This window comes from Pseudophryne corroboree, chromosome 3, assembly GCF_028390025.1.
Source record: "Pseudophryne corroboree isolate aPseCor3 chromosome 3, aPseCor3.hap2, whole genome shotgun sequence".
NCBI lineage: Eukaryota > Metazoa > Chordata > Amphibia > Anura > Myobatrachidae > Pseudophryne > Pseudophryne corroboree.
In genome coordinates, this window is record NC_086446.1 from 671,377,835 (window position 1) to 671,390,661 (window position 12,827).

Below are 12,827 nucleotides of genomic sequence, written 5' to 3' on the forward strand. Positions count from 1 at the left end.
ATCATGCTTCTTCTCACTTCAATCTATTCTAAATGCTGCCGCTCATCTAATTTTTGTTTCCCACCATATGGTTAATACCTCCTCCACCTGCAACCTGCTTCACTGGCTCACAACTTCTCTCAGAATGCAGTTCAATCTTATCAACCTCACCTACAGAGCCTTTAACCAGTCCACCCCTCCCTACATCTCTGTCCACACTCTGTCCCGCCCTCTCCGCTCCTTCTCTGACCAACACCTCCCCTCCTCCCTGGCCACTTCCTCTCATGCTCACCTAGAATATTTTGATAGACATGTCCCCATCCTTTGGAACTCACTCCTTTGCCCAATCAGACTACCCAGGTTTGAACACACCCTTAAAAAATACCTTTTCATTAAATCGTACTAGCCCTACTCTTAATCCATTCATTTCCAACCCTGCACCATTTATATTTCCGAGTTCACCATTCAACTGTTCTTCCCTAGCACACTTCACGTCCCCAGTGCTCTGCCCCCTTGTCACTTTCAGCGACTCGGATTCTGTCTCCTCACCTATACTGTACATTGGATATTGGATCTCTGAGACCAGGATGGATATGGAGACTTTTTACGTATAAATTTGTGAATGGTATTTGTAGCATGTTCACTTTACGGACTCTTACACTAAGCATTTTACAAACAAAATAATTGAATAATCACTTTCTGGAAGCAATACTATGCTTCCTCTATAGCACATAGACTACAAATTGTCATGAATATGCAATAATTCTCTCTCTTCAGGGCTAGAAATGATGAACACTTTATACAGAACAAAGGTGGTCATTCCGAGTTGTTCGCTCGATTAGCGGGGATTAGGTGGGAAATGTGCATGCGCATGGTACACAGCGCGCATGCGCTAAGTTATTTAACACAAAACTTAGTAGATTTACACAAGCTCAAGCAACGTTTTTTCATCGCTTGAGTGATCGTGTGTGATTGACAGGAAGTGGGTGTTTCTGGGCGGAAACTGGCCGTTTTCAGGGAGTGTGCTAAAAAACGCAGATGTGCCAGGTAAAAACGCAGGAGTGGCTGGGGAAACGGGGGAGTGGCTGGCCAAACGCAGGGCGTGTTTGTGATGTCAAACCAGGAACTAAACGGACTGAGGTGATCGCAATCTAGGAGTAGGTCTGGAGCTACTCAGAAACTGCAGGAAATTATTTAGTAGCAGTTCTGCTAATCTTTCATTCGCTATTCTGCTAAGCTAAGATACACTCCCAAAGGGCGGCGGCCTAGCGTGTGCAATGCTGCTAAAAGCAGCTAGCGAGCGAGCAACTCGGAATGAGGGCAAATATCATACAGGCTTTAGCAACCTCTTGGTGACACAGAGCACAGGAGAGTATCTTGAAGGAAGAAAGCAAAAGGGCCTACTCACTTTTTGTTGGTTGTTCGTACAACACAGTAACGCTCAGTATTGTCTACTGAGACACTATATACATCCTTTGGGTAAGGAAGATTACGAATTCTCCACTGAAAACTGTTTTTTGTATCCTTCCGTATAAAAACAGGCTGGAAAAGAAAAGAAATGTGTAGTCAACCAGTTTGGATGTTTTAATAAACTTAAACATAGAAACATAGAAACATAGAATTTGACGGCAGATAAGAACCACTTGGCCCATCTAGTCTGCCCCTTTTTTATTTTATCCTTTAGGCAATCTCAACCCTTTTTTAATCTTGATTCTTTGTAAGGATATTCATATGCCTGTCCCAAGCATGTTTAAATTGCCCTACAGTCTTAGCCTCTACCACCTCTGATGGGAGGCTATTCCACTTATCCACTACCCTTTCTGTGAAGTAATTTTTTGTTAAGATCTTTTAGCCTTTCCGGGTAAGTTTTGTGATGTAGGCCATGCACCATTTTAGTTGCCCTTCTTTGTACACTCTCTAATGTATTTATATCCTTCTGGAGATAGGGTCTCCAGAACTGGACACAGTATTCCAGATGGGGCCGTACCAATGACCTATACAGTGGCATTATCACTTCTTTTTTCCTGCTACTGATTCCTCTCCCTATGCAACCAAGCATCTGACTTGCCTTTCTCATTGCTTTGTTGCATTGCTTTCCTGCCTTCAAGTCACTTGAAATAGTGACTCCTAAATCTCTTTCCTCCTCAGTAGTTTCCATTATAGTACCCTTGATACTATACTTAGCCTTTGGGTTTTTGAGACCCAAGTGCATGATTTTGCATTTTTTAGCATTAAACTGTAGTTGCCACGTTCTTGACCATTTCTCAAGCCTACCTAGGTCATCAATCATTTGTTTGACCCCTCCCGGTGTGTCTACCCTGTTGCATATCTTTGTATCATCTGCAAAAAGGCATATCTTCCCTTCAATACCATCTGCAATGTCACCAACAAAGATATTAAAGAGAACTGGACCAAGTACAGATCCCTGGGGTACTCCACTGGTAACATTTCCCTCCATAGATTGCACTCCATTTACTACAACTGTCTGTTTCCTATCCTGCAACCAGGTTCTTATCCATTTCACTAACTTAGGATCCTTACACTTACTGTAATACATCACAGTTTTATACAGTATATGTTTATGCCACTATCACATGGTTAATCACAGCTCGAACAGTACTGTCAAAATAGTATCAACTAAATGAAGTTTTATTGTGTCTGGCACCGTGCCACATACTTGCCAGCTGCAGACTATGGCAGTAGCCACTTTGTGAGTGATACCAATGTTCATTAGAATACAGCTATTTCATTCTGTGCCTCTCACGAACATGTGGCCATGAAGCGCCTCAGTCGCCAGTAGGGGTTGCGACAACACACCGTCATAGCACTTAATGGAATATCTCCAAGCAAGGTCTAGCACTGGGCAAACATTATAGTCAGGATTTGGCAGGTGCATATTTTACGTCCATATTTAGTAGCGAACACACACATGCACACTACTATAACCTATGACAGTGTTTCACACTTCTTAATAAACTGCACTCTACTCATTTGGAGGATATAGCTTTCAAACATACCATCAATGATTCTCTTCTTACGCCAAAATGATTTTTGACAGTAGTATCTGACCTCTTAGAAAGAACATGGCAGCGAGGGTGTGCAGTAATAATTTGTAGTCATGTCATTAGTACTCACATTGGAACTGTTTTCCTTCAAGAAATCGGGCTGTAGAGCTCCTATGACAGGAAGAGGTGTCTCTCCAACTTCAATCTCCCATTGACCATAAGCTCCCAGGGCTGACTTCTGTCTCCATTTACGAACTAGAAAAAGTATAACAGTACCAGAGAATTATCTATGTGCTGACTGTACTAAACTATTTCCTACACATGGACTGGACACATAGGGCTTGGTGGATACATAATACTCTGTGTTGCCAATATTCTAACGCACTTTATCTTCTGATCATCCATGTGTGCCTAGTTTTTAAGAGTGAATGCAACAGGTGTTCTGAAAAGCCAAAACACTCCTACTAGTAAATACTGCAACTTAATTGAGTCCTGTTGGAGCAAGAGCGCTATATAAATAAAATTATTATTATTATTATTATTAATTCACTGCAATGGTAACAAAATGCAAATCTCAGAAATTCATATTGAAGTGTTAAACAATTCAAAAGTTATTCAAATGAAAATAAAATAGTTTTGATTTTTTTTGTGTTCTTAATTAATGGCGCTGTTTATGTGCAAGGTCATTTTATTTTATTTTTAAACAGAGAAGAGATGAGCCCCTATATAGGGAGCATTGCTTTCTACGCAGAGCCGGCAAGATTCACCTTTGCCTGTTTTACAGAGGCATATATATGAACAGGGACTGGAGAAGGTACAGTGGCCCTCATTCCGAGTTGATCGCTCGCTAGCTGCTTTTAGCAGCAGTGCAAACGCTAAGCCGCCGCCCTCTGGGAGTGTATGTTAGCTTAGCAGAAGTGTGAATGAAAGGATCGCAGCGCTGCTAAAAAAAAAAAAGATTGTGCAGTTTCTGAGCAGCTCCAGACTTACTCCTAGCTAGCGATCACTTCAGACTATTTAGTCCCTGTTTTGCCGACACGAACACGCCCTGCGTTCAGCCAGCCACGCCTACGTTTCCCCAGCCACTCCGGCGTTTTTATCTGACACGCCTGCGTTTTTACACACACTCCCCGAAAACGGTCAGTTACCTCCCAGAAACACCCACTTCCTGTCAATCACTCTGCGGCCAGCAGTGCGACTGAAAAGCGTCGCTAGACCTTGTGTAAAACTGCATCGGCTTTTGTGAAAGTACGTCGCGCGTGCGCATTGAGCCGCAGAATGCGCAGAAGTGCCGATTTTTAGCCTGATCGCTGCGCTGCGAACAACGGCAGCTAGTGATCAACTCGGAATGATACCCGTATGCGCTTCTTTTAACATCCCTTCTCCAACATCCACCCTGTATAGCTCCCATATATATGGTCACGAGATGTGATCTCTGTGCGTATAACCATCACTCATCCATGGACCAGACGGATACAAAAATCACTATATGCATGTAACCTAAGATTGCCAATTTAAGATTCTACTAGATACGCTCACTAAGAGGGATGTAATAATTTACAGTCTGTTTGAGAGTCTAAGCTTAATGTGTAGGGATAATCACATGCAGCATTATCTGTGTGGAACCACATTAACTCTCCATATACTGAACATCACAAAACACACTGAGTATAAAGTCAGCAAATTGTTGAAGGAACTGCAGGGTAAACTGGTAATGTAAGCACTTACGGTATATAATCCATTCTGCAACATTATAAACAGATATAATAAGTGTAATATATAATAAGTGTAATATAATAATATCTTGTAACATTTTCTAGGATTGTTATAAGGAATACAGGTCCTGCGTATAAGCCAAAGTCATTTATAAATAAGTTCTCTCATCGGAAACTTGCTCTGAAGTTACGCTGCTTGATATTTTCCTTCTACGGTCAATATAAAGCGTACCTTTCACTGACATTTTGAAGAAAGCGAATTAAACATTCCCATACTAGTAAAATGCTTTTAAAAGTATGTAAAGGGGTACATCATGTTCCTCTTAGCCTGTTTTAGCAGTGTAATGCTGACTGGGACTCATTCATCTGCCCCGAAGATCACACGCTGTCCATGTTTGAGAGCTCGCTTCTTGGCCGCTGCTTCAAGACCAGTGACCAGGCGTTAGACAACCCATTAGCCTTGCTGGACTTCTACAAGATCCAATACTTGGACATCAGCACCCAGGTGAGCTCTGCTGCGGTCACTGTGGAGTATTGGACTTCTACAAGATCCAATACTTGGACATCAGCACCCAGGTGAGCTCTGCTGTGGTCACTGTGGAGTATTGGATGCTGCCAACAACCATTAATAACCTTCATAATTATCTAATTTATTTAGACAATAAAAAATAGAATGACAATGCACAATTTAATAATAATAAGATATATCAATTAAAAAATTAAAAACCATATCAAATGGACATCTCTCGTGGAAATAAACAACTCAGTTGCTGGTGTTAAAGGGTCCAGATTAGGCTATTTAGCCAATAATTACTGAGCAAGTCCAGAATCCTAGTGTATCGTTAATGTCACCAGCAAGTAGCTTTTAACTGTTAAAAGATGTACTGTAGCAGTCCAATGCCACTTTTTTTTATTTTTGCTTCATTAGATTCCATCGAGAGTTAGCCAACCTTCCTCCTCCATGTTTGGTCATGGTCATATGTGTGTATGTGTATGTGTGTGTGTGTGTGTGTGTGTGTGTGTGTGTGTGTGTGTGTGTTTTTGGCGACAGTTGTGCCTTACATACACACACACACATACATATGTCTACAAATGGCATTCATATACCATATGCAATGTAATTAGTTCTCCTTAGTACAAATAATCCTTGCATCACTTTAAAATTGGAGTAGTAGTAAGCTCTTTCTCCTTCTCTGTCTTTTAAACTCCCGATAATCTGGGAAACCTATTTACCTCATTATATCTCTATATATGTAATTTAAGATATATCTGCATCAAAACCTAGAATGGTGTAACAAATCTAACTAGAGGTTCCTCCCATAATTTCCTGTTTTAATTTTTCCTTATATCCTATGTAATATATGGTATTAACAAAATATCAATTTTATATGTATGTATCGATTTTTGGGAAAATGTATATATGCGAGTCAAACCTGTGGGGTTGAGTCATCTACTTTGGTGCTCTCTTGAATTAGCCCATTAAGCTATTGGAATGCTTGGTCAACAGGAAAATATACTTGGTTATATTGTGCAATGTTAAGTTATGCTATGTCTGCTTCACAACACAAACTGGTATAAATAATGTAGCCAATTAGAAAGTCTTTTCATATTTTCTTTTTCCTCGGAAGTAATTTTTGGGTTAACAAAATAATAAGATAAGTAAACCAAAAAATAAAAAATAATTACCCACATTTATTTTTAAGAAAATGTCATGGGAATCGAAGTTATGAGGTTGATCTGTCTAGATTGGTGCTCTCCAGCATTAGCACACCAGACTATCAGAGCTCTTGGATCAAAATGATCATATTAGGTTGCCTTTGAAGTATATTGCGCAATGTTCCGGATCGATGCCATATATAGAATATTAATATATATTTTTATGCTCTTAATATCTTAAACAGTCTTTCTTTTTTAATTTAATGGAGCTCCTTATAAGGAGACTTTTTGATTGATGATAAAAAAAGGTTGTTTTATTTCTATTTACACTGATTGTGTTTCAAAATCCTGGATAAGGCACCAAAGTAATTACCTGTTTATTCTACACCTGTTATTTAATGGACAATGCCTTTTGATTGGATGGCCACTGTATAAATATCTTCCAAAGTGGACATTGAGTATACCTTCTGATGAAACCGCTACTCTACCTATAGCGGAGAAACGCGTCAAGGAACCTACAATTTCTCTGTGGAAATCAATTTATATCTATCCGTCACCACTTTGCTCCGTGCTGCCTGCATCCAGCTCTCTCCCCTAGTCTGCAAATCAGGCTCCACATCACTGCCGGAGACGTCCGGCTGTGCAGCCACGGTTCATCAGCGCACACTGGTAAGCCTGCAGGGGAGACGGGGACACCGCTGAACAGCAATAGATGGGAGTTTGGAAACACTTCCAACAGCGGTGAGCTTAAATTTAAGTGGCATTGGACTGCTACAGTACATCTTTTAACAGTTAAAAGCTACTTGCTGGTGACATTAACGATACACTAGGATTCTGGACTTGCTCAGTAATTATTGGCTAAATAGCCTAATCTGGACCCTTTAACACCAGCAACTGAGTTGTTTATTTCCACGAGAGATGTCCATTTGATATGGTTTTTAATTTTTTAATTGATATATCTTATTATTATTAAATTGTGCATTGTCATTCTATTTTTTATTGTCTAAATAAATTAGATAATTATGAATATTTAGCGCTCCCTGTGTACACATGTATGTATACATTATTGTAATTTCTTGTTCGGTTTGAATAATTGCAGATTATTCATTGGGAGCAGCATTGTAGATCTTCCTTATCCAGGTTATTTAAAGTTGGTAATAAGTGCGCCTGATTGCCTCTAAGTAAAATTAGTGTGAGTTTTATCAGTAATAACCTTGTTGTATTTCAGAGCCAATGTCCGGTAAATGCACTAAAATGGGATACAGTGCACCCCTTCTTTGCCTCCTAACATTACAATTTCACAGGAGGGGATGCAGAAACATTACTTCAGGCTGTAGCCTTACAACACCATGTACATTCTTCAGCATCCACTGCTTAAACAGCATTCATAGGTAACACAGCACACTTGCCATTTTAGGGTAATATGAGCTTTCTGTATTTCAATTATCCTAACCACTGGGCTACTCTTTTCAGCCAATGTGTTTAGTTTCAAAACAAGTTCCGGGTCCAGGAGTTAGCTGGTTTCCAATTCCTGGCTAGCCATGTTGCTAATAATGCAGAATATGCACTACTGTACATTTCAGCTTCAGAGACGCCAGTAACATGTGGTCCTTCAAAATATAAATATGCTATCATCACAGATCAGCACCCTGCCCAAAAGAAACATAGAGTGAACACTTAGTATGTGGATGGACACTATTGGTTCCAATGACCACATACCATTTTACGCTTGGAACCTGGAATGACATTTATATTGCTTTTCCTCCACAGACCCTCCTTGACCACAATTGCCAATTACCACTGCATGTCAGGTATTTATTTTTCAAATGCCGGTGGGTAACTATCCTAATGCCAGCGGGTAACTATTCTAAGGTACAGAGCTAAGTAACTGTTGATGTGTGTGGTCCAGAGGTAATCAGGTGACACTGCTTTAAGCAGAAAGGGATCCTATTGTTTCATGAAGCCTAATGATCCCATGTGTCCTTATTTTCTCATTATAGCCCCCCTTTTTCCACCTAATATCTTCTTGCAATTCTTATTTTACTATATCATGAGGAACCCAAATAAATTGGATAAAGTAATGGGTTTCGGTTCTTAGATCTGTTTTCCCATAGTTGAGATATAAAAGTAAGTATACAATGGACTTTTTATGGTGTTTGTAAACTTTAGGACACAACGGTGTCCAGTTCTTTTAATTCCAAAATTGTCTGATCCTAATGATGCTAAATAAGCTTCTCAAGAATATAGCGGGAACCTTCCCTGATACAATCTCATTCATGCTCATTAATACTAATGCCTACATAGAAGATGGCTCTTTTCGATGAACTGCACGAAGACATGTAGAAGCTAAATATATGTAACAAATGATAAATGTAACTTTGTTTTATTTGTATGTTGCTTGTTAATAATTTTGATTTAATATGCATGCTCCCTTTAACAGAACATATCCGACTATCCTAATTATTAACATTATTCTACTCAACGCATAATTAGCTGAAGGTCTGGGTGTAATAAGCATTAAAAATCTGTACAAGAAGGGACACAGTCATTGGGAGAAAATACAAACTCTATTAAAAAACACTATGGTCAGAAGTAAGCCTAAGAAGCAGCAATGCTACCCATTGTGTCACCCATCTCACAATATTCTGTCTGTTATTTAAGTTTAATGAAAACCTTTGTATGAAGTTCTTTAAAAACATTTTTTTATTTCTCCTGCAGGATCCACAGGTTATCCACAGGATAATATTGGGATATGAGGTAGCGACAGCGGATTGGCACCAAACGATCAAAGCTTTCAGCCTCCCAGAATGCAATGGGCCCATCCCTATATCCCCGCCTCCTGGCTCAGGCTATTCAGTTTTTTTGTTTAGTGCGGCAGGAGCCGGACCATTGTCAATGGGCAGCTGGTTTGTTGCAGCCATAAGCTTTTTGCTTTTTTATTTTACTTTTATAGTCTTACTATATTTTTTGAGCGATCTTTCTAAAAAGTGTCTTATACGTACCTTAGAAAGAGGCCCTCCAACAACTCCCCACTGGGTCGCTACAATGCTTACACACGTGTACAGTGCTGTTTTTCGGTGGGCGTCTGTGTAGAATGTACTAGCAAGTCCAGCAGACGTTACCAGGCTGTGGCCGGAGCACATGGAGAAGGTAAGGCATCGGTTCCGCTTAGTAGGGGAAACGTGAGACACAGACGCACTGTTTCGGGATGGAGACTACCGAACTGTCGCTGACACAGCTGCCACCTCGGGTGCAACAGCGCTAGGCCTCAGGGATCATAGGCTTCAGAGGCCGCGATCCCTAGGGTTGATGTCAGCAGTGGGGAGTAAGACGCTCCCTTGGTCGCCCCCATGACTGAGTTTCCTGGGTCAGAACAACTGACGGAAATTATGCAAGAGGCTTGGGTTACACCCAGTAAGAAGTTTAGAATTCCAAGGAAATGGAATTCCCATTATCCTCTTCCGGCTGGGGCTGTTTAAAAAGGGAGGTGGCTCCCAAAGTAGATAAGCATGTCATCCAATTGGTGCGAAAATCAACCTTCCCTCTGCCTTCAACATCATTAAATGACGTCATGGATAGGAAAATAGATGGTTTTCTGAAAACCATTTTCTCGTTATCTGGGGCAATCATAAGACCAGCCATGGCTTCAGCTTGGGTGGCAAAAGCAGTGGCAGCCTGGGCTGATGCATTGGAGGATGACCTTTCAATGGCATCTCGAGAGCAAAAATCCCATATTGCACATATCAAACAGGCAGCTATTTTTATAGAAGAAGCAGCCTTGCATATGGGTACAATTGCCTCTCAGGCATCAGCTTCAGCAGTAGCAGCTCGCAGAGCGGCTTGGCTACGTACGTGGAAAGCTGACTCAGAATCTAAGTAGGTTCTGGAGTCTTTGCCTTTTACTGGAGATATTCTTTTTGGTAAAGAATTAAACAGTATTTTGGCGTCAGAAGCAGACTCCAAGAAAGTGAAGTTTCCTTCCACACACAAATCCAAGCCTAGATTTCCAGCTTTTAGGCCCTTTCAGACTCAAGGAAAAGCAAAAGGAAAGGGTTATGGCAAACAGTCTCAATCTGACAAGTCTCGTAAGACTAAAAAGCATTGGGCGCACCAGAGGGCCGGGTTCCAAGTCAGAAGATAAACCATCAGCCTGATGGTACGGGCCTCCACCTGGGGGACCCAAGGGTGGGAGGCCGACTTCTTCAATTTGCACAGATCTGGCAGCAGTCTACCACTGATGCCTAGGTGCAAGAAGCATTATCTCACGGATATGCGTTTGCTTTCAAGAAACACCCTCCTCAAAGGTTTATTTGTACCAGACCGTCTTCAGTGGAAACGAAGGCCAGGGCTTTACAAGAGGTAATTCAGAAGTTGCTTAAATCAGGAGTGATAATTCCAGTTCCTCCTGCACAACGAGGGCAAGGTTTTTATTCCAACCTGTTTCTAGTCCAGAAGCCAAATGGGTTGTTCCGGCTCATACTCAATCGCAAAGTGCTGAACAACTACATTTGGGTGCCTCGATTTCATATGGAGACTTTACGTTCCATTATTTTGGCCATGGAGCCGGAGGATTTTATGGTATCCCCGGATATCCAGGATGCTTACCTTCATGTTCCTATAGCACTGTCCCATCAGCGCTATCTCAGGTTTTCTATCCTCCAGCAACATTTTCAGTTTCAGGCCCAACCATTTGGACTGGCCACAGCTCCCAGAGTGTTCACCAAAATTAGGGTGGTAATGGCATCTTATCTCCGTCAGCAGGGGATAAGGATTTTGCCATACCTCGACGGTTTATTAATCCTGGCACAATCTCAGGAATTGCTTCTGTGTCATCTGCGGCAGACAATAGTTTGTTTGCAGAGACAGGGTTGGCTCATAAATTGGCAAAAGTCATCCCTGGTTCCGTCACAACGGATGACTCACTTGGGGGCTGTGTTGGATTCAAGTCTTCAGAGTAATTTTACCTCTGAACAAACTATCCAAAATTCAGTCAAGGATTCATGAGCTGCTACACAGTCAAAGTGTATCCATTCAGGTAGCAATGCGTGTGATGAGATCGATGGTGTCGACATTCGACATGGTGGAGTATGCTCAGTTCCACTCGAGGCCTCTGCAACATCTGATCCTTTCCAAATAGAATGGTTGTCATCAGACAATAAAAACACAGACTATGGGGGTAATTCCAAGTTGATCGCAGCATCAAATTTGTTAGCAGTTGGGCAAAACCATGTGCACTGCAGGGGGGGCAGATATAACATTTGTAGAGAGAGTTAGATTTGGGTGGGTTATTTTGTTTCTGTGCATGGTAAATACTGGCTGCTTTATTTTTACACTGCAATTTAGATTTCAGTTTGAACACACCCCACCCAAATCTAACTCTCTCTGCAAATGTTATATCTGCCACACCTGCAGTGCAAATGGTTTTGCCCAACTGCTAACAAATTTGCTGCTGCAATCAACTCGGAATTACCCCCCATAGCCCTTCCTCTGAAAGTAAGAAGGTCATTAGCCTGGTGGCTGCAGACATCCCATCTGGACAAAGGGAGACCCTTTTGGATATAAGATTGGGAAATCACCCTTTTGGATATCAGATTGGGAAATTCTGACAACAGAAGGAGTTGCTTCCAGGGGCAGTGGACCAAGGAAGAGAGTTGCCTGCCAATAAATATATTTGAACTTCGGGCCATATATATGGCACTTATTCGGGCAAAGGACATCCTTCAGGGGAAACCAGTCCAAATACGCTCGGACAATGCAACGGCAGTAGCGCACCTCAACCATGAGGGAGGAACTCGCAGCCAAAACGCAATGAAGGAGGTAATTCACACATTAAAGTGGGCAGAACTTCATCATACAGCCTTGTCTGCAGTGTTCATTCCGGGAGTCCTAAACTCAGAAGCGGATTTTCTCAGTCAACACGACATTCATGCAAACGAATAGGCTTTACACCCCGAGGTCTTCCAAATTATGTTAGTCAAGTGGGGGTTACAGGAGATAGATCTCATGGCGTCCCGTCAAAACAACAAAGTTCCCACATACGGGTCAAGAACAAAGGATCCCAAAGTGATCTTGCCCTGTCAGTGAGATGGGACTTTCGTCTGGCATGTGTTTTTCCACCAAACACCCTGTTACCCAGGGTGATGCCAAAGGCAAAACAAGGAAGGGGCGCCGTGATACTAATAGCTCTGGCTTGGCCCAGAAGACATTGGTACACAGATCTGCAGAGGTTGTCGATGGATGCTCCATTCCTACTCCCTCAACGTCCAGATCTTTTGTCTCAGGGTCCTTGCTATCACAAGCACCTGGATCGACTGTCTTTGATGGCTTGGTTCATGAGACTTCCATCCTGAAAGCAAGAGGATTCACACAACAGGTAATTCAAACAATGCTCAGAGCAAGGAAACCTTCCTCAGCTCGCATTTATCACTGAATATGGCAAGCCTATTTAATGGTGCAGTGACCAGAAATTTGA

The 12,827-nt window shown here is 41.6% G+C and overlaps 1 protein-coding gene across 2 annotated transcripts in view; it reads right to left on the minus strand.

Moving 5' to 3' along the window:
* DPCD (deleted in primary ciliary dyskinesia homolog (mouse)) overlaps nucleotides 1-12,827 on the minus strand; it is a 53,502-nt gene that overhangs the window by 36,466 nt on the left and 4,209 nt on the right. For both annotated transcript variants that reach the window (XM_063961886.1, XM_063961887.1), the window contains exons 3-4: nucleotides 3,115-3,239; nucleotides 1,388-1,521 (exon numbers count right to left, since the gene is read on the minus strand). In XM_063961886.1, coding sequence (XP_063817956.1) covers nucleotides 1,388-1,521; nucleotides 3,115-3,239 — 259 coding nt within the window. The remainder of the gene's footprint in view (nucleotides 1-1,387; nucleotides 1,522-3,114; nucleotides 3,240-12,827) is intronic.